Raw genomic sequence first — 20,067 nt, forward strand, 5'->3', positions numbered from 1 at the left:
TTCATAGCTTGACCACTCCCAAGCAGCAATCTTGTCATTTCTACATTTTAAAAATAGAAAAAATTATAGTTAACTGGATCAGGTAAGTATAAATGATAATATCCAGCAAAAAATTTGGTTTTTGTTGTTTTGTTTTGTTTTTGTTTTTTGAGACAGGGTTTCTCTGTGTGTAGCTTTGGCTGTCCTAGACTCGCTTTGTAGACCAGGATGGCCTTGAACTCACAACAATCCCCCTGCCATGCCTCCCTGAGTGCTGGGATTACAGAAACACACCACGAAAGAATATTTTGTTTATGTTTAAATTTACTGCTCAGTCTGTAAAGCCAATGATGGGACATGCATACATATGTTAAGCAGTGAAATGTCAGAGAGTGTACACACTAAAAACTTGCAATGTGTTCTTAGGGCCAAGACTTCTTTAATTTTAAAAATCATTTTGGCAGATGAATCTACAATAAGAAAAATAAAAACAAAAATCTGATAAAGATGTCCGGACTTATTGCTTTACATTTAAAATAATATTAACAAGTCAAAAAAGAGTTTCACTTTCAGGTAAGTCATCACATCACACTGGGGAACATGATACCTTATCGAAGTGAAGAAGGAGGGGGGAGGAGAGGAAAAAGAAAGAGCAGAGGGAGGGAGGAGAGGGCAGAGAAGGAGGAGAGGGAGGAGAGGAGAAGGAGGAAGAAGAAGAGAAAGAGGAGCAGGAGGAGAAAAGCCTGACTTCTGGTGCTTTCTAAATGAAAAGTCTGATCACAGATTGTTACCGAGAAGCAGAAAAATGAAGTAGCTTTAAAAATAATGAGTGCAAATGTGTCTTCTATTTTCAGTCTTCACATCTGTTTGCTGTACAGAGTGATTCAGTGTTCTCTCCAGTAAAAACAAAGTTTTATTATTCTCTAATCACTAAAGGCTGCAGACTAATTCACATGCATTTTTATAGCAAAACCTGGGAACCAAGGCACTAGCAGATTGCATGTGTTTCCTTGGAAATCATAAAAGTGAAATACTGCCTTTTTACCTAGTGGCAGCCAAAAGCTCAAAAAACTAGTTTCCTAACAAGGTAAATACATGGTATCTTATGGCATATATGCGTTGACATTTTGAGCAGCTTTCCAGTGGGATTAATGTATTTCTGTTTTCAATGAGATCTGTAATTTGTAACAATTGCAAATGAATAAAGAACAAACAATAGGTAGTGGCTGAATAAATGTAGTGGCTGAACTAATGACGAGCAATCACATGACGGAACAAACTACATGAACCTCAAGTGTCTTAAGCTAAGTGGAAAAGGCCAAACCAAAAAAGACCATAAACTATGAGTCATTTATAAGAATACTTTGGAAAAAGTGGATTAATGTGGAGTGATGAAAAATGTATCAAAGGCTTCCTATGGAGGAAAGGAACAGGAAGAATAGAAGAAAAAGACAAAAAATTAAAAATTCTGAAGATGCAGTTTCTGGCTTTGATAGACATATCTGTTGTTTTGTCTTAATAATGATATCATAAATTATCCATAATTGAAAATCTATTTAATTAAATAGTTTAAATCTTTGTATTATTACATATCAATCATATACTTCAGTAATCCTTTTTGTGGTAGTTTTAACAAGTCGGCGTTGGGTGCTGTGATGGATAATTTTGACCGCTAACTTCACCGTGTCTGGGGTCGCCCAGGAGACACACTTCCCAGCATGCCTGCGAGGGATATGTAGGTTAGCCTCTGAGCACGATCATGAAAGATTGTTGTGATCAGGCTAACCGCAGTGGGGAGAGCCACTCACTGCGGGTGTCACCGGTCCATGGGCTCGGACCCTGGAATGCAAGAAAAGCAGGGAGCTAGGTGAGCAAGAGGCCTTTTCTGCCACTGCAGACACAACGTAGCCATCAGTATCTGCTGCCAGGGCCCTCTCCACGGTGGACAGTTTCCTTGATCCGGGAGCCCCAACGATGCTTTCTCCCGTAAGCTGCTTTTGTCACAGTACACTTTTCCCATCAACAGGGAAAGTAAATAATGCAGGCCTTTCAGATAACTATTTTCTGTGGCTAGGTAACTGTATATGAGGATGTGAACAGGCAGAATTCACTCACTGAATTAGTCCTTTGGGAAATCTATAGATTTTAGACTTGGATTATTTTTGAGTTACGTAGCATGTTTGATTATGGTAATAGCTCGAAGACAAAGTCTGTATTTTGGATAATATGGGATTTTTTTGATAACTTTCACAGTAGCTTTAAAGTGTTTTAACTTGGTCTAGATGATATTTAGGCTACTCAACAGTCACTGAAATGTTTACTCCTCGTAGGTGGTCCTTGGCCTTGCACAGCATGATTTGGATTCTGCTTATCTTCTGAGTAGCTTTGAAATCTAAAATTAGTAGAGCTGAACACAGCCCCTTATTGAAGAAGATAGTCACAAAACAAAATTGATAGAAAAAACTTGTAGATTATGAATTTGTGCAAGGAAGTTAGGTAAAGCCTAGACAGTTATTTGGTATAGAGTACATTAAATAAACATTTAATAGCCTGAACGGATGGCCAAGTTAAAAAAGGAATGCTCTTTTGTGTGTTGGAGTAAAGGCACATGTGTGTGGCAAGATGCCCTCTCGTGTCCTTCCTCGGGTGCCTTCCACCTTTTTTCTTATTGGCCTTGAGCTTGTAAAGTAAGCTAGGCTGGCTGACCAGTGAGCCCCGGAGACTCCGAGTGACTTTTGGGGATCTAGCTCAGGTCCTGGTGCTCACGGGACAAGCACCTTATCAACTGATCTGTAACTCCAGCCCCATCAATTCTATTATAAATCAATTCTAATTATATTGTTACATAGTTTCAAAAGTTACCCTTTGACCAAAAATAAACACAAAAGTAAAATGTAACGTAGCTTCCTAGCGTTGCAATTTCGCTTCTTCAAACAAGAAGGAACACATTCAGCAGGAGAGCTGGGTCTGTGAGGAGAGATTTGATTCGAGAGAGACACTGCGACCGACATAGGTAACACACACCATGCCAGCAATAACGCCAGTTTGAACGGGAAAGTAATATTAAAAGGAGGAATAAATTGACTTTTTCTGAATGAGAATAAGCCATCCAAAAGTTAATGCCAACAAAAATATTCAAAAGCGCAAAAGTAATAAAGTTGTTTTCCCAGTAAACTATAGGAACCAAACTCAAGCTCAGAGCAGGGAGCTTCTGCAAAGAAGGGGTGTCCCTCTCTTCAGGGACTACCACGTGCAGAAAATATAAGTTCTGCCAAGAGAAATGCAAAATAAACACCCCATCGATTTATCTGGTTCTTGTTCATCCCTTCTTGCTGTGTTAGACCTAAAAAGCCTTCAAACCCAGATTGTTTTCATTATGAAAATTTTGAAAAGTTTTGCAATTGATTACTCCTCATCATATGTCCTCCCCCTTTGAGCAATTCCATGTATTTGAGCAGAAAACATACTGCAGCTGACTCCCATATGTTCAGCATCATGAAAGCCTGGCAGAGAAAGTCCTCAAACAAGAGACAATGCAATTCCTGTGATGCAACACAGCCCCACACATCTTTGATATCACTCTGAAAGGCATGGGCAGAATCAGACCGGAAGTTCACATGTATTCTTGCAAAGGCCACACAAAGTTATACCAAAGTTACAATTTTAAAACAAACCATTCTGTTATTTGACATTCAGGCTCCAATTATCAATAGTGACAAAAAGCAGAGTAGGGTAGGCTGGGGAGGAAATAGGAAGATAAAAAATGAATATAAGCCAGGTTCAATGTTGCACACACCTGTGATCCCAGCACTCAGGGAGGCAGAGACAGGTGGGTCTCTGTGAGTTCGAGGACAGCCTGGTCTACAAAGTGTCCAGGAAAGCCAAGGTTACACAGAGAAACCGTGTCTCAAAAGGAAACAACCAACTAACCAACCAAACAAACAAAAACAAAATAAAAGAAAATGAATACAAAGATAAATAAGGAAATTGAGGACTTTGGCTTGTTGGTTTTGATGTTGTCACAATTCATTCATATGTCAAAAGTTAAACTACGTAATTTTCTAGGGGTCGTAGTACATGGCTTAGTTCTTAGCCCTTTAGAGGGAGAGGCAGCGAGATGTGGGATTTGAGTTTATCCTTGGACAGCCGAGGCCATAGGAGATGCTGTACCAAGAAAAATAGTTGAACCTTACAAATATATGTAATTTGTTATATTTCAGTTATACCTCCCTAAAGCTGATGACAGGACAGCTAGAATTGGATGGTGTAGATAATCACGCTGTTTTGGTACCGAGGCTAGTAATGATTAAAAGATCTGTAGAGGAAAAAAAATTAAGCTTTATTCCCTAAACTTCGTCCCAGGTTTAAATTTTGAATTATTTTTACAGGTAATACCAGCATGATCATTATTTTATTCATGTGTTTAGAAAATGTATTTTAGACACTCAATATCTACCACCTCTCTGACTCATTAGGAATTTCTCTGGCTGCTTTAATTAATGAACACAATTTAACGTGCCAGGCACTGTACTCAGCACTGAGTGTTCTCTGGGGGAAAATGTTGTGGCTTTGTGGACATATGTTCTAAAGACTATCTCAAAGAACTCCTCCTTTTGTGCATTGGGTATGTAGTGGCAGATGGGTAAGGTGACAAAGAAATCACATTTACAATGCTGGAAGGGATATGCAGGTGACAGCTGGCCACCACCATCCTTCCAGACAGCCGGTTATGGACCTTGGGCCCACAGCTTTGCAGTCTGTCTCATTGTCCTTCTCAAGTAAATTTATTGCTTTGTTGGACTCTATATAGACATAAGTTTAGGCCTCACAGAGAAGAATATATCTGCTCCAGGTTCTGCAATCATGCATTATATTGCCAGCTCAATGCCATGTGGTCTATGTTGCCTTTCAGGGTTTGCCTCAGTGAGATTTGGCAGTGTTTCTTTATACCTTGCAGAACGTTGTTAGTATGGGACTTGTTAGAATGACTTATAGACTGTAGTGCAACAATGGAAGGTCCAAGAATCCAATAGTTCAGTCCTTGAGGCTGGAAGTCTCAACCGGTCTTCAGTGTGTGCTAGAATCCTGAAGAGGCAGGCTCTAATGTGGTGAATGGATGGACACGCTTGCAAGCACGAAGGCAACAAGCAAAGAGAGAGCAAGATCCCTTCCATTTTGTCCTTTATATAGGCTACAGAAAGTGTGGTATAGATCAAAAGTGGATCTTCCCCCCTCAAAAATGTATGGATTAAACAGGGACCTTCTCATTTCCAATGATTTAATTAATTAAAATCCATCACAGGTGTGCTCAGCCACTTGGATTTTAGTTAATTCTACATATGGCCAAATTGACAACTGAGAATAGCCATTGCCAACCAAGAGTAGGCATTGCAATGACCATTTAGTACCAGGCATGTTACATTATAATCAAGAATACGTTTCTCATTCCAGTAAGATGTGCATGGAAGAATATAGATGTATCTTAACTAACTTTACTCTTCCAGCATTTAATATTGACCTGACCACAGGGAGATAATTCATCACTGTTTCCCTGCATCTTTGCACATTGTGCAAATGAAGTGATGAAATCCACTATCCCCACCTAACTTTGTAGAGACTTAGGTAAACTATTTGTCTACAGTACAGAACAAGAAACTTAGTGTTTAAAACAATAAAGATGTTCACTCTCCGAAACACACTATCTTTGTGATTCTCTGCAAACTAATTTAATTTTCCCAAGAGCTCCTAGTCCCCTTCTGTAACACAAGCCAGCTCAGGTGCAGGTGCTGGCCTCTCTTGGCAACCTGTGAGAAGGATGGCTTGGTGAATCAGTGCAGATCTAGTCACCCTAGAAACTGCTGTTGATGAAATAGCCTACACTTGCTCTCTGTCATAAGGCTCATGTCTTCTACCAGCATCACTGGAATCATCTGGTGAATTTGTTAACTTCCTTGTGCCATAAAACCTAATGCACTGTCTGTTTTGGTAATGAGGACATGTTAATTATAGAGACATAGTCTTTTGGGGTAGGAAAACAAGTCTTCATGAGATGAAACAGGTTCAAGCTCAGTTGTCGTGTTGCTGGCATCGTTCCTCTAGGCAAAAGGCTGTGCTCATCAATATCATGAACTGTCTCAGAACCCTCCACTGCTTCTAAGATTGTTTCTCCTCGCACTAGGTATGAAAGACTGGGCAGAAATCAGTTCGGAAGGCCTTCTTGGAAACTGAGAGGGTGATTTTCATATTTTTCACAAGTAAGTATTATAACCTCAAGCCAGACTACGAAACTACTAGATACATTGCCTCCAATAGCCTCAAATCTAAAGTTGTCTTCAATTTGGTGTCAGTCAGTTTTGCTTCCATGTTTCTTGAAATGTTCTTGAGACAAGGGTTCAAACTTCCCGAATGCCTCTCTCTCTCTGTCTCTCTGTCTCTCTCTCTCAAATTTTGTGCCAGAGAGCAAGCCCCAACCCAGGACATGGCACAGGCTAGGCAACTGTTCTTCCAGTAGACAGTTTTTGGTGTCTAGTCCTATTATAGCCTTAGTCGTCATTGTATCAACAACAACAACAAACATTTACTTCAGCTAATCAGTTTTATCAACTGTCTGCAAACCTACTATGTGTTATTACCTTGACAGCTAGGCTTTGCTTACATGATTTGCCCTGGTTGGAATGTCCTTACTCCCTCCTGACATTTATTTATAAAGAGTCTAACTCGAAGCACATTTTCCGTGCTTCCGTCTTTAATCATTCTAACAATAAGCTGTAACAACCACTCACTTATATCCCACATGAAACTTTCTCTCTTGTGTATATCTTACCTTTCCCAACTAGAATATACATTTTTAAAAAAACCATGGGTGATATGCTAAAATATTTCCAACAATGTTTATTGGGCATAGCTCAGGACATAGTAGAAACTCAATAAATAAAATTTTATTAGCTGACTTAATCACATGTGCTATTTTAATGCCACTTTAAATATACAGTGTGTGTGTGTGTGTGTGTGTGTGTGTGTGTGTGTGTGTGTGTGTGTGATGGGTATGAGCACGTGAGTACAGCACACACAGAGAACAGAAGAGGGTGTCAGCTGCTCCGGAACTAGAATTACAGGATGTTGGTGGTAAGCTGCTGGATGTAGATCCTGGAAACTGAACATGGGGCCTCTGAAAGAGGGTTCTGCATCCCTAACTACAAGCTACTTCTCCATCCTCTTTTAAGTGATAACTGTTGTTTGAAGGGACCACTTTTAAGTGAGAACTAAACAGAAACATTCCTAATCAAATCCAACTCCCAAAAGATATTAAGGAAGTAACTGAATCAAGCCATTGAAATGATTAACATTAACAAAATCATCTAACACAGACGGCCTCAGGCTGGTGCTGGCTTATTCTAATCCAGTCTACGGAAATGTTAAAAATGAGCATTCAATAGGAGGTCTTTATTTTATAGGAACCGACTTGCCAAACTATTCTTTTTCCCTAATGAAGACCACCCTGATGGGAAAGAGGACCCGCTAACTAGCCCATCCTGGCATTTCTGTGATTCATGGTCTTGACTCCCTTTTGTGATAAACAGCTGGCCCCATTTACTAAAAACAGCACCCCAAACTCAAATACTTGGCAAGAGCAACAACCCAGGGGAGCTAACAGCTGAATCAACAAAACCCCCTCACTGTCCTGCTACTATATTATAAGTCTGTGTGGAATCTATGCTCAAACTGACACCACTCTGCCTAGAGAAACTGCAAAGCTTTCTGAATACCACATATGCTCCTATTATAAGAAGAAAAAATAATTTTAGAAAGAACGCTTTGTGTTAGAGCAAATTATTTTCCCGAGATGCCTGGAACATCACCCTAAGAAGGACAGAAACGCACAGATTTCCATGTCACTATTACAGCAACTTCATAACTTTTTGGAAATAAGTAAAACCCTAAGAACAGACTTGTTTTGAAGTGTTTTAAGGCGATGTTTCTCCATAGTGCCCCCAGCAGCAGCAGTTTTTGTCAATGCCAGTGGCAAATACCAACACTTATGACAGCGTTTCGAATCCTTGGCCTTTACCAACAGCTGCTGGAACTCAGAGCTTCCTGTGTGGAAGGAGCTAGCAGGAAGTACTGGCTGGTCCTTGAGCAGATACCTGATCACACCGTGCAGTTAACCTCGGAGAATTCAGTGTTCTGACCTTCACAGCAATGCCAACACTCCTTCAGGGGCGATACAGGGACCAGATAATCATAGGCTTTTTGTTACCTTAATTTCAGATTTTCCTTCAGGTTTGAAATAGAGATGTCTTTGAAGGGAAAAATACATTGTTTTTAAGTATCAATCACTGCTCAGAATGAAACCTATTATCTGGTCCTTTACTAAAAACAGGCTCTAACTGAAGGACAAATTATACAAAGGAAAAGAACATATTGGTTTTTTTGAGATGGCTAAGAATCCATGCCCAAGAGAGAACAAGGATAGAAAGGATAAATTAGGAGGCCCAAGAAGGAAATTCTTCTTACCAAAGCTACAATTTCCTTCAAGGTCAAAAATTTTTCTAGTCTTTCAAGGAATGGCAAACTGTTTGATCTTCATTTTGTCAAATATTAAACACAATGCAAGGATGCTTTTGACATATTGAATACTATTTTCTAAAGATAGGACATAATTTATTTAACCTCAACATTGATTTTTAGTGATTGTTCCTCAAAGGTCTTTTGGAAACGAACAACAGAATTAGATTATCTAAAGAGAAGCTTAAAAGATAGGAGTCTGACAGAGCTTTTGAGAATCAGTCAATTACATACATTTTCATACTTTTTGGTAATGTATATGTATTTGGTGTGTGTGTGTGTGTGTGTGTGTGTGCCTGTGTGTGCCTGTGTCTGTGTCTATACATGAGTTGGATAAGGATGAGGAGGACATCAGAGATCAATGTTGTCATCAAATCTCTAAAAAATGTAGGGGTATAGGTTGCTATTAGAACATTGTTTATTTCACCAGAGTGACAGGGTCTACCGCAGCCCCAGCTGTAGCTGCTGGGTCAGATGTAGTGTCACTGTGACAGCAGATTACTAAGACTACCCATCCTTGCTGTGTAGTTACTGATTTAGCAAATGTATTCCTTTCCTTTATAATTACAGCAGAGAATTAGAAGTTTGCTTTTGTGTGGGTTAGACAATAGTCACTTATAGTTTTCCTGTGTTGCCAGACTTCTGTCATAATAATATAGTCTGAAGGGGTGCAGACTGTCAGGACATGCTACATAATAACACCCCAAACCACTAAACATGGTGTCATTCTGAATGAATCAGGAAAGTAAAAGGTGACTACCCCAGGGAGGACTTGACAAGAGACATATACTCCAGATGGTGAAAATAGACTTGAGTGAGTTCCATGGGATGGCCAGTTCTCTGAGGTTTTAGTAGTCCAGTGACCATGAATGTAATAGACTACCTCCTATAGGACAAATGAAGCACACTGTTATTCATTGTGTCACCAGAAGGAAGGGTAGGCCACGTTGGACTCTGAGAGCACCACTCTCTTCCATACCCCGAGTACAGTGAAGACTGTCAGCTTCAAGGGAGTCTGTGCAGCCCTGCTACCTATGCATTCACCTCAGGAGACCCTGAAGAATTAGAGAAGTGAAAGATGCAGATACAGTATTTCTCATGTCAGTCTTCAGCAAGAGACACATGCTACCTTCAGAAGTCTAGAGTGAAGCCATGTCATCTACAGCAGAGAGTAACAAGACCTTTGGGAAATAACTCTTGGTGTCAGTGGATCCTGGCAGAGGAAGAATGCTTCATCCTGAGGTATCAAGTGAATTCACACCCAGTATCTATCGTGTTCTATGGGAAATCCCAAGTCAGAAATTGAGATGGAAAATCCTATACCATGACTGAAGACAAATAGAAAACTGCAAGCAGAGATAGCCCAGACTTCCAGGTTAACCCACAGAGATTCATCACAGCATCTCTCCTGGCTTTTCCACAAGACAGTGCAGGTTGCAGTGGAAAAGGCAGGGGCTGTGTATCAAGGCAGAGCAGAAAGAAAAGGCTGAGCACGATCTAGGGTGTGTCAGCTTCAGCGGGTCTTGGCTGGGGATGGTTAGCAGCTGCATAACAAGCGGAAATGCTTGCTTAATAGGTTGAGCTGTGAGCAGGAGACCAGTCAATTCCTGGAGAAACAACACCTAAAGTGAGATGATAGGGCCATCTTCTCAAAGATCCATACAAGAGAGACATGGAAGAGAAGCAAGGAGGCAATAGCCAGGGTCATAGAAGGGATATGTGGGCCAGTGAACACAGGGTGAAGGATTTTGTACACATACTAGGGAAAACTAAACATGTCAAAGAAGAGTGACCAAAAACCAAGTACCCACAATGTCTTATCCAACTGACATTAGCTCATCTTTCTTCATTGGCAACCTTCAGACTAGATTGAGTAGCATGTTAGTCAGATAGGCATGACAGCAAGGCTATACATTGATCTAAAAGATGCCTTAGCCCCATGCCAAGCCTCATAAAGTTACTGATGATGCTGTCAGCAATAGAGGTAAACACACTTACCAACACAGCATCATTCCCTCAGGAAGCCAACTGGCCGCTTAGTGGCAAGTCTGTTGCATTCAGTCCCTTTCCATCTATGTATTATCAGTATCCTCACAGACAATGGGTACCATTTGCTTCTACTGCATTGGGAGTTTCTTTTTATATATATATCAATTACAGTTTATTTACTTTGTATCCCAACTATAGCCCCTTCCTTCTTTCCCTCCCAATTCCTCCTCCCTGCCCCTCTCTAAATCCACAGATAGGGGAGGTCCTCCTCCCATTCCATCTGACCCTAGCTTTTCAGGTCTCATCAGGCCTGGGTGCAATGTCCTCCTCTGTGGCCTAGCTAGGCTGCTCCTCCCACAGGGGTTGGAGAGGTCAAAAGAGCCAGCCACTGAGTTCATGTCAGAGACAGTGTCTGTACTCCTTACTAAGGAATCCACTTGGCTACTGAGCTGCCATGATTCTCCAACCAAGGACCATGAGTTGGGAGTTTCTACTGCACAATATAGAGTGGCTGATCCATAGCATCTAATCCCATAGAACCTTCTTTACATGATAAGAGGTTGAGCCCAGGATACCATCTTCTGGTCTTCAGCTATCCTGGAACTTGGAGGCAGCCTTCCTCATTTGACACTGAAGTAGTCCTTTAAATGTGTAACAAAAGTGACATGTGGTGTATTCATTAAAAACCTTCTACATGGCACTTTGTCCCAAATAGGTAAGCTAGAAGGATACCAGGAAGTGGGAGGAGGGTAGTCCTACTTACTGTAATTCTCAATGATGCACTGTAGTTCATGTTTCAGGTCACACACACACACCCCTGGACTCACAGAGTCTGAGGCCATGGCATCCAAAAGCATTTCTCTTGAAAAGAAACACCACAAGGTTCCTGGAAGATTTAAAGTTATGGCTGCCCCTGGGGCTTTTTGGATTTCTTGTGGCCAAATGTGAGCAACAGAAAGAAAAGTCATTCTACAAGCATGCCTAAGAAATATAAGCAAGGAGACAGCTTTTATACAGTAAGGCAGAAATAAATATATGGGATAAAAAATTAGAGGTCTCCTGGTATGTGTCCTTCAGTTATGAAATTTTAGGTTATACCCCCCAGTAAGCTACTGGACCAGCTGAGAGTAGGAAAAGCATAAAGAGAACAGTGGAGGATGGAGAAGAGGAGAATGAACTGTGGTCCTGTGGATAACTGGATGGTCCCTCCCTTAAACTTGGGTAGATCAAGTAGATGCTGTGCAAATAAAGATCCAGTGGATGTAATAACATAAAAAGGAACAGCGAGCTTTTATAGATTAAAATTTATATCTGATAACAATATTTTCTCAGCACATACACATTAAATATTCAAAAAAGTGAAAACGGGTACGTTCGGTAAAACAGAATGACAGCTTTAACCACAATGCTATACAACCTGAGGTACATTTTACTGTGGGAAGAAGCCCAACTAAAAATGCTCTCTACTGTAATTCTTTCTCTGTGACATACCACCCAAATGATGGAGGCAAAGCAAAGATAACCAGTTGCTATGGTTTCCAGCAGAAATAGGAGGACTACAGATGGGATTTAGGGCAATAACACTGTTCATGACACTGCAATGATAGATACATGCCATTATACATCTGTCTAAACTTTAAGATGTACAGCATTGAGTGATATAACATGTTCAAATATATGCATGTATTTTTAATCTACTGTGACCATCATTCCCAATTTTTAAAAAATTAAAAAATAAGAATTGATAGTTTTTAAGGTAGTCAAATACGTACTTAATTTAATCCTGATCCCTGAATTTACATCAGGAGAGATCACTACATTTCCAGGGAGTTTAAGGACCAGGTGAGGATGTACAGTACTTCCAACTCGGACACTGTGCTAGCATTATCATGATGTGATTTCACCGTGAGAGTTGAGCCAAAAGCAGGGAAGAAGAACACAAACAATATGGGTTTGGAAGTACACGAAGGCACAGCTACAACGAGCTAAGAAAATGTACTAAGTGTAACTCAGAAGAAAACATTAAGGTATCAGAATTTAAAATAACACTGGGAAATCAGTGATTTATGTACACAGGGAAAAATCCACCAGCAAATAAAGAGGTAGAGAAATTCCACCAAAAATTGCAACAAAAATATAAAATTGGAGCCAGGCGGTGGTGATGCCTATCTTTAGTCTAAGTTCTCGGGAGGCAGAAGCAAATAGGTCTTCAAGTTCGAAGCCAGCCTGGTCTTCATAGTCTAACCAGGGCTACACAGAGAAACCCTATCGTGGAAAACTAACCAAGCAAGCAAGCAAGCAAGCAAGCAAACAAACAAACAAAGAAATAAAATTAAATCTTAAAAAAATAGAAGATATAAAATTGGAGCATATTAAAAAAAGAATTGTGTAAAACTACCATGTAGAAAAAATTGTAAATATTTCCCCCCCAAAAAAAAAATAGAAAAGGAGATTTGAACAAATGAAAGACAGGCATTGTTCTTGGAGAGGATGACTCGTTGTATAATTATAGCAACACTATCTCAATCAGTATAAACCGCAGCCAATAAAAACAATGATGACATTTTTAACGAAGCTAGATAAGTCTGATGCTAAACTCCACATGGGAAAAATAATTCAAGTATACACAGAAAAATATTGAAAATCAGGTGCCATTAAAACATGCCACGAAGCTTGTAAGGAACATGGAAGCTGTGTGCAGGTAGCAATGTTAGAATAGCACAGTTCACTGCCCTGGCTCAAATCTACCTTGTTTTCCCCATTACTCCGTGTTACAGCTGTCGGGGAGAGCTATGAAAGGCTGGGCGCTGCCGTGACACGGCTGGCACATGCATGAACTCACAGTAGCTGTGGCTCTGCTTATGGTTAAGGTGGTTTCAGCACTGAGGAAGGAGCGGCTCTTCACCCGTACCCTAGCTGAGAGGCCAGTGGCAGTTGATGGATGCTGAAGGGGTGGAGACTCATGCTTCACTGGAGGGAGGGTTCCCGGTGGTGGGTTTCTCTAGCCACCCCTAGTGGATGACTGCACACATACGGCACGTGGGCAGCAAGAACTAGATTGAGTAGGCTGAAACGGAGAGTCCAGCACCCCAGTGGCTGGGTCACAACCACCTGTCACTCGGCTCCAGAGCACCTGACACTTTCTAGTGGCACTCAAAGTCACCTGTACACACACACAGTGAATAAAAAATTAGAATCGTAAGAAACAGATCAATGAAAACGAATACTAAGGCATCCAGTCAACGTGCTTGCTTGCTTTCAGCCCTAACTTAGGATCCTTCCCAGGCTCTCCGTACTATGACCTGCCTTTAGGTCAAATTCACCCTGTCCCCTCCCCTCCCCCGGGGCTCTTCATTCTCTCCTTGCCTGCTCCTGGCCTCCCAGATTAAAAGGTACCTGGAAGGCTTCCATTGCAGAGCTTACTAGTGGCTTTCTTTAGTTACTTCATATCATAAACCTCGCAGAGCGCCGCCCCTGTGCCGCACTGCGCTCCAGTGAGTGGTAGTAATAATTTTACAAGGTTACTGCACCGCATGCCAGACAGTTTCCAGGCAGAGAGTGCGAGAACGAATGCTCTGATTTCCCCAAAGCCTTATACTTTCCTGACTTGGCAACGGTTTCATTCTGACAGAACGATGGTACTTCAGTGAGGAAGAACAGGAAGATAAAATGTGTTCGTTTTTATTAGAGTCTTTGCTTTCAAAAATAGCACTTAGAGCCATGAATTGCATTGCACAGTTTCTATCCATGCTAGGTTTTTGCTGGTCTGGCCACACTCGCCTCAGCCCTGCCCTCGCTCCTCATTCTGCTCTCATAGTATGTATATATATTTTATAACTCTCTTTTTTATCTCTTTCTTCCATCTCAAACTCCCCTTAAGACTGCTTTATTCCTTCTTCTTGTCTAGTCTCTAGGTCCCTGTCTTATCCCTCTATATGCTCACACACATAAAAGTAAAAATCTAGGATTTGCATATGAGAGAAAATGTGTTATTGGTCTCTCTGAGTCAGAGATAGTTCAGTTAAGATAATAATTTCTGTTTCCTACAAACGTCATGATTTCATTTTATGGCTTAATAAAATTCCATTGTGTGTGTACAGCACCTAAAATATGGTTCTTGTCTCTGTTAATGACCCATGGAATACCTTAAGTGAACCCAACTCAGCACTGGGGGGACTGGCCCTGCGCATGTACATTTGTCTCTAAGTTCTTTACATGATGGTGATGTCCAGTGAAGGTTTAACAGAAAGTTACAGTTCCACAGTTGGCAAGTTTTAGTGTCAAAACTTAAAATGCCGCTCAGCTAAACAAGTACTTCCAGAACCCTGGAGCTGTCGTCAGGCTGTGTCCTCCCATCTTAAGCCATCCTTCTGCTCTCTGTACTCTTTCTCCTCCTTCTCGGATGGACATACAACCCAAAGTGACCTTCTAGAAGCACAAGCCAGGGGCTGGAGCCACAGCTCAGGAGTTAGGAACACTTGATGCTCTTCCAGAGCTCTTGAGTTGGGTTCCCTGTACCCATGTTGGGGAGCGCGCAACCCTCCATTCCCACTCCAAGAGCTCCAACGCCCTCTCCTGGCCTCGTCAGGCAATTGCATCCATATGACCTGCCACCCCATCTCTATCTCAAAATACTAAAAAAGAAATCCTTTCCCAAAACACCAATCAGAAAAGCCATGCTACGGCCACCGCTGAACCTCCGGGAACTTTTGCTCTTAGAACTGGCTCATCCTGACCCTCTCTCTCTCTGCTTTTCTTCTCCCTCCCTCCTTCTCGCTCTCTCCGAGTCAAGACAATAGCTCTGCCTACAGAGGCATCGCGGTGGTGGCAGCTAGTGTCCATTGTTCCCTGACATGCTGTATGTGTGTTAATGTATATCATACAGTAACCTCACAAAGTTAGCGCTATAAATATTCCCACTCCATAGTTGGAAGAAAGGTCTAGAGAGTTTAGGTAATTGGCTCACGATTCTCAGCCTAACTCCTTGATTTTTGACTTAGATACTCTTTTTTTTTTCCAGACGTTAACTTAAATCTTTTATCACTTAAATAATTAATGAAAGCCGTCACAAAGCTCTATATCTAGATATCACCATTTTAGCCCTCTTTAGTATCTTTGTAACCAAATTCTGCTTTGGTGTCGTGACATCAGTCTGTGCTGAAAACGGAAACAGAATTAAAATCTCGAGTTGCTATATTTCTTTCAAATGATGAATATATTTCTGTCTGTGGGAGAGGCACCTCATACAACTAATTATATTCCATGGTTTTGGTTAGTAATGTTTGGATTCGAGTCCGAAGCCCCTGTCAATCAAATGTGCAGCACTCGGTGGCTGTTTTGGGCAAAAAGTCTTTATAATATTTTTGTCAATTCTCCGAGAATTTTTCAGAATGCATTTGAGTATATTCAGTCCCTCTCCTAACCACCCTCTCAATCCTCCCACTCATCTTTGAGGTTATTTCTCCCTCTTTTTCTTCTCTTGCCGTCAAGTCCAGTTTTTGTTGCGGCTGGTCTCGGGACTGAGGTTTGCCCTGGTCTGTGGTCACATGATTAAAGATCACAGACAGCCCCTTTCCCAGCAGCCAGTAAACACTAACAGCCACTGGGATCCCGTTTCTACCTTCCCACTTCTGCGCTGGGATCCCGCTCTGCCGGAGCTTGCACAACCTTGTCACAACCACCGTGAGTTCACACGTGCATTTTCCCGGTGTATCTGGAAAATGTTTCCTCGAAGTCCTCCACCCCCTCTAGGCTTACAGTCTTTCTGCCTCCTTTTTCTCCAAAGATCTCCAAGTCTCAGGGTGAGGGGTACAAAAGTGTCTTCAAATTTTAGCTTTAATATAACCTTCAATATAACCATCACCTTCAAGATCTTCAGCCAGCTCCTACTTAGGCTTCCAAGAATGCCCCAGGCTGCCCCTCCCCCAAGGTCTCTCCCCCCTCCCCCTCCCCAAGGCCTTGGTCCAATCCTGATGCTCTTTCTCTTCCTTCTCCCTTTGATCCAATTTCCGCCATGGAAGCTCTACATAACTCATCTATCTGCCTTGCTTTGCAGAAATAAGTTTGACTGTCTCTCTCTTTTTAAAGATTGATTTATTATGTAACAGTGTTGTGCCTGCATGCCAGAAGAGGGCACCGGATCTCATTATGGATGGTTGTGAGCCACCATGTGGTTGCTGGGAATTGAACTCAAAACCTTTGGAGGAACAGCCCGTGTTCTTAACCCATCTAAGCTGTGATAGATGTTTTTGTTGTCATTTGGTCTCATCCTATTTTAAATATTCTCTAATTTTCATTGTCATTGTTTTTTCTTCATTTAGACTATGAAGTGCCCAGGAGTGTATCTGATAGTCACCCAAATTTATTTCACTGCCCTTTGGCCGTTAACTTAAAACTTAATCGTAGGGCATGTGGACCAAGTTCATATCCCAGCACCCACACCGGGCAGCTTATAAAATGCCCATAACTTCCTCTTCAAGGGACCCTGTGCCCTCTTCTGACCCCTGTGGCACATGCATATATATGTACATATATACTCACCCAGACACACACAGACACAATCATAATTAAAGTAAAATTAAAACAAAAACCCTTTAACTGCACTGCAGACAAAGAACAGATTTGTGGGAGGTGCGCACACAGGTTTGTTATTTTCAGACCTTGAGACATAAACTCTCCCCAGATGATTTCCTCTACACAGCTGCTTCACGTGACTCTTATGGTTACTGGCTCTTGCACGCTGTAAGCATCTGCTTGCTCTTCTCTCTGAGTCTTGGGACCATGGTCTCAGAATCATCATGAGATTCTTCTGCATGCGCTACAAGCATTTCAATCCCAACAGGTCAAAACCTAAGGCCCAACTTCCAACCACCTTGAACTTCTTCCTTTTCTCCTTCCACTTTTAGTCTCCATTTTGGAATAATGACCCACATTTTACCCAAGTGGTCAAGCAAAAATATGAAAATTATATTATAGCCCTCTCTCCCAAGTTGGTTGAGCTGAACTTCAAAGTTCAAAGGTTATAAACTTTATTTTTCTGTGTTTCTATTAAAACCACCCTTACCTTTCACAGATAAGGTCAGAGAACTTCACTGTTATTCCCTGACTCTATCATATTGATCCTCCTAAGAAATTAAGATTAGTCTCTTAAACCCCTCCTTCTTTACAACCATCTTCTCTGTCCTCACGCATATATTGGAAAAAAAAAAAAAACCTTAAACCCCCAAACTCCATTTTCCTACTTAGAAATCTTTGGTCAAAGCCTACAGGATAAACGTGAACTTGACACCTAGGAACTTTTACCTGAGGAAATCTGTCTATTATGCACATAAAACCATTTTAGCTTTGACTTGCTCTTAAACATTCTTTAAATTCTTCGATCTCCAGTTACACTAAAAGTCTAAAGTTTAGCATTATAATGGGTCTCATTCCCAACTGTACTCTCACTACCCATCCTTGTATTCACAGGTGGGTGTAGCTCCCACTCTTCACCAAAGAAACTTCTTCGTTTCAGCAGAGGTGGAGACCATCACAGAAATCTACAACTTGTCAGCACGCACAGAACAACTGTCAGTTTGGCGCCCATCACCAACTGATACATTTGCAACACAACCCCTACACCCGGGGCCCAGGAAACATGGTGGAAGAGGAGAGGAAAAACTGCCAGAGAGAAAGGACCAGACCATCTGCTATGAGGTGGTGCTCTTATCTAGTCACGCGTGCAGCACATGGGTGTGAGTTAGATGCTGGAGCTGTTAAATTGCTCCAAACGATCTTGCGCTAATTCTTGAGAGACTACAGAAAACATCTCCGGGTCTATGGAAAGGGTTTAAAGCAGGTGAAAAAGAACAGGGTAGTTAGAGGCCAGCGCCTTTTATAAGCAATGTGGAGTAATAATGAAGACAGTGTTTTAACTGTTGATGGAAAATGACAAAAATTTAAAGGAAACAAGAAAAATGAAGATCTTTGGATGGTGAGTTATGACGGAAAGACATGACTTGTTACCCATAGCCATGCTTTATGCAAAAAAGATGATTAAAATCTTAGTGATACAAGAGACAGAATACCTCACAACACACACACACACACACACACACACACACAGAAGGCAGATGCCACTCATAACTTCAATTTCAACAATTTGTTCTTGGACTAAGGATAACACTATTTTAAAAAAAATAATTACATTTAAATTAGATTCTGCATCTTCACTGAAAAAAGTCAGGCAAGTCCTATATATGTCAGAAAAGTTTCCATTAAACTTGATTGAAATAAGAGAAGAAATTGAAGAAGAAACTGAAATAAAAGAAGAAAGATTAAAATGAAAGAAGCCCCTCTCAGGACAGCATTGGTAGCTGCATCTCACACCCTGCCGCTCCTCTGTTAACAAAACCAGGTGTAATGTAATGTCGGATCTTTGATCTGTCTATAATGAATATGTCCTTAGGAGCTTTTAGTTCTTTACTTATTTGGAAGTCAGGTTATATTCTCAGCATTGTTGCTGTATCTGCTACTCTGAGTTAGGCATGGGGTGTATTTCTGAATAACACGCTGAAATGCAGGAGCTGTATCTCACACAAAGTCTGGGATTCATGATATGATTCAAGAACATTCCACTGTTTCACTTCCAGAGCTTCTGCTCGGTGAGGGCTTTCAAGAAAGAGAGAGGTTCTTTATCAAGCCTGAAGCCAAACTCAACATTTTCGGGCATATATAAACAAACTGGATATGTCTACTATAAGCGTAATCACATTTATTCTAGAGTATGATATATGCATTTAACAAGAATTGGAAGCATTTCATGTTGCTAATTCAGTGAGATTATGTGTCCAGTTTGGTTTACAATTCTTAACTATTTGTCATTGCCCAGTGCTAGGCAGAAGAGGCAAACTGTGATTTCATCAAGATAGAAATGTGGACAATCCAGACTTTGCATCTCTAATAAAAACAAAATGTTGCCAAATACTAAGCTATGTGATACACCAGTGGTTGAGCTACCCCGACCCTCCGTGAAGCTCCCACTCACAACCCAGGAGCCTCGAAAAATCATGCACAGGTGCCTCCTGGCCAAGTTCACATGACACATAAATTTCCATTCTGTTCCCACCGTCATTACGAAAAGTGTTCAAGGCTTGCAAATGTTCTGGCCCCAGGAACTTCAATTCATACTCAATTTCCTGTTTCCTTGGGATTCCTGATGGAGCCAATGTGGTCTAAACTGCTTTACATTGACAAACTCCAGAGAGAATCTTTCCCAAGTTTCCCACAAAAGCATGTTTTGTATGTTAAATTTAATTTTCGTCATATTTTATTTGAAATTTATTACCCTTTAATCAATGATTTACCTCTGGTCCTGGAGGGCCAGGTGGTCCCTGGGGTCCTGGATCACCTGGTTGTCCCTAAAGGGGGAAGAAAAAAAAATCAAAATATAGTATCAGCTTAAATATAACCAAAAATAGAAACTGGCATTTTGCAAGTGAACAACAGTTAATGTATTATGTCAAACCAAGTTGTAATGGCTTCCCAGAGACTTAA

General features: G+C 41.1%; 1 protein-coding gene and 1 long non-coding RNA gene across 3 annotated transcripts in view; one reads left to right on the forward strand and one right to left on the reverse strand.

Annotated features, from left to right (window-relative positions):
* The window catches only part of LOC110562455 (uncharacterized), a 122,716-nt gene extending 104,509 nt beyond the window's left edge, over positions 1-18,207 (forward strand). The window contains exons 4-5 of the long non-coding RNA XR_002477243.2: positions 6,158-6,233; positions 18,001-18,207. This is a non-coding gene — a long non-coding RNA (uncharacterized LOC110562455). The remainder of the gene's footprint in view (positions 1-6,157; positions 6,234-18,000) is intronic.
* The window catches only part of Col24a1 (collagen type XXIV alpha 1 chain), a 249,978-nt gene that overhangs the window by 154,674 nt on the left and 75,237 nt on the right, over positions 1-20,067 (reverse strand). For both annotated transcript variants that reach the window (XM_060392579.1, XM_060392578.1), the window contains exon 19: positions 19,878-19,931. In XM_060392579.1, the coding sequence (XP_060248562.1) occupies positions 19,878-19,931 (54 nt within the window). The remainder of the gene's footprint in view (positions 1-19,877; positions 19,932-20,067) is intronic.

This window comes from Meriones unguiculatus, chromosome 10 (genome assembly GCF_030254825.1).
Source record: "Meriones unguiculatus strain TT.TT164.6M chromosome 10, Bangor_MerUng_6.1, whole genome shotgun sequence".
Taxonomy (NCBI): Eukaryota; Metazoa; Chordata; class Mammalia; order Rodentia; family Muridae; genus Meriones; species Meriones unguiculatus.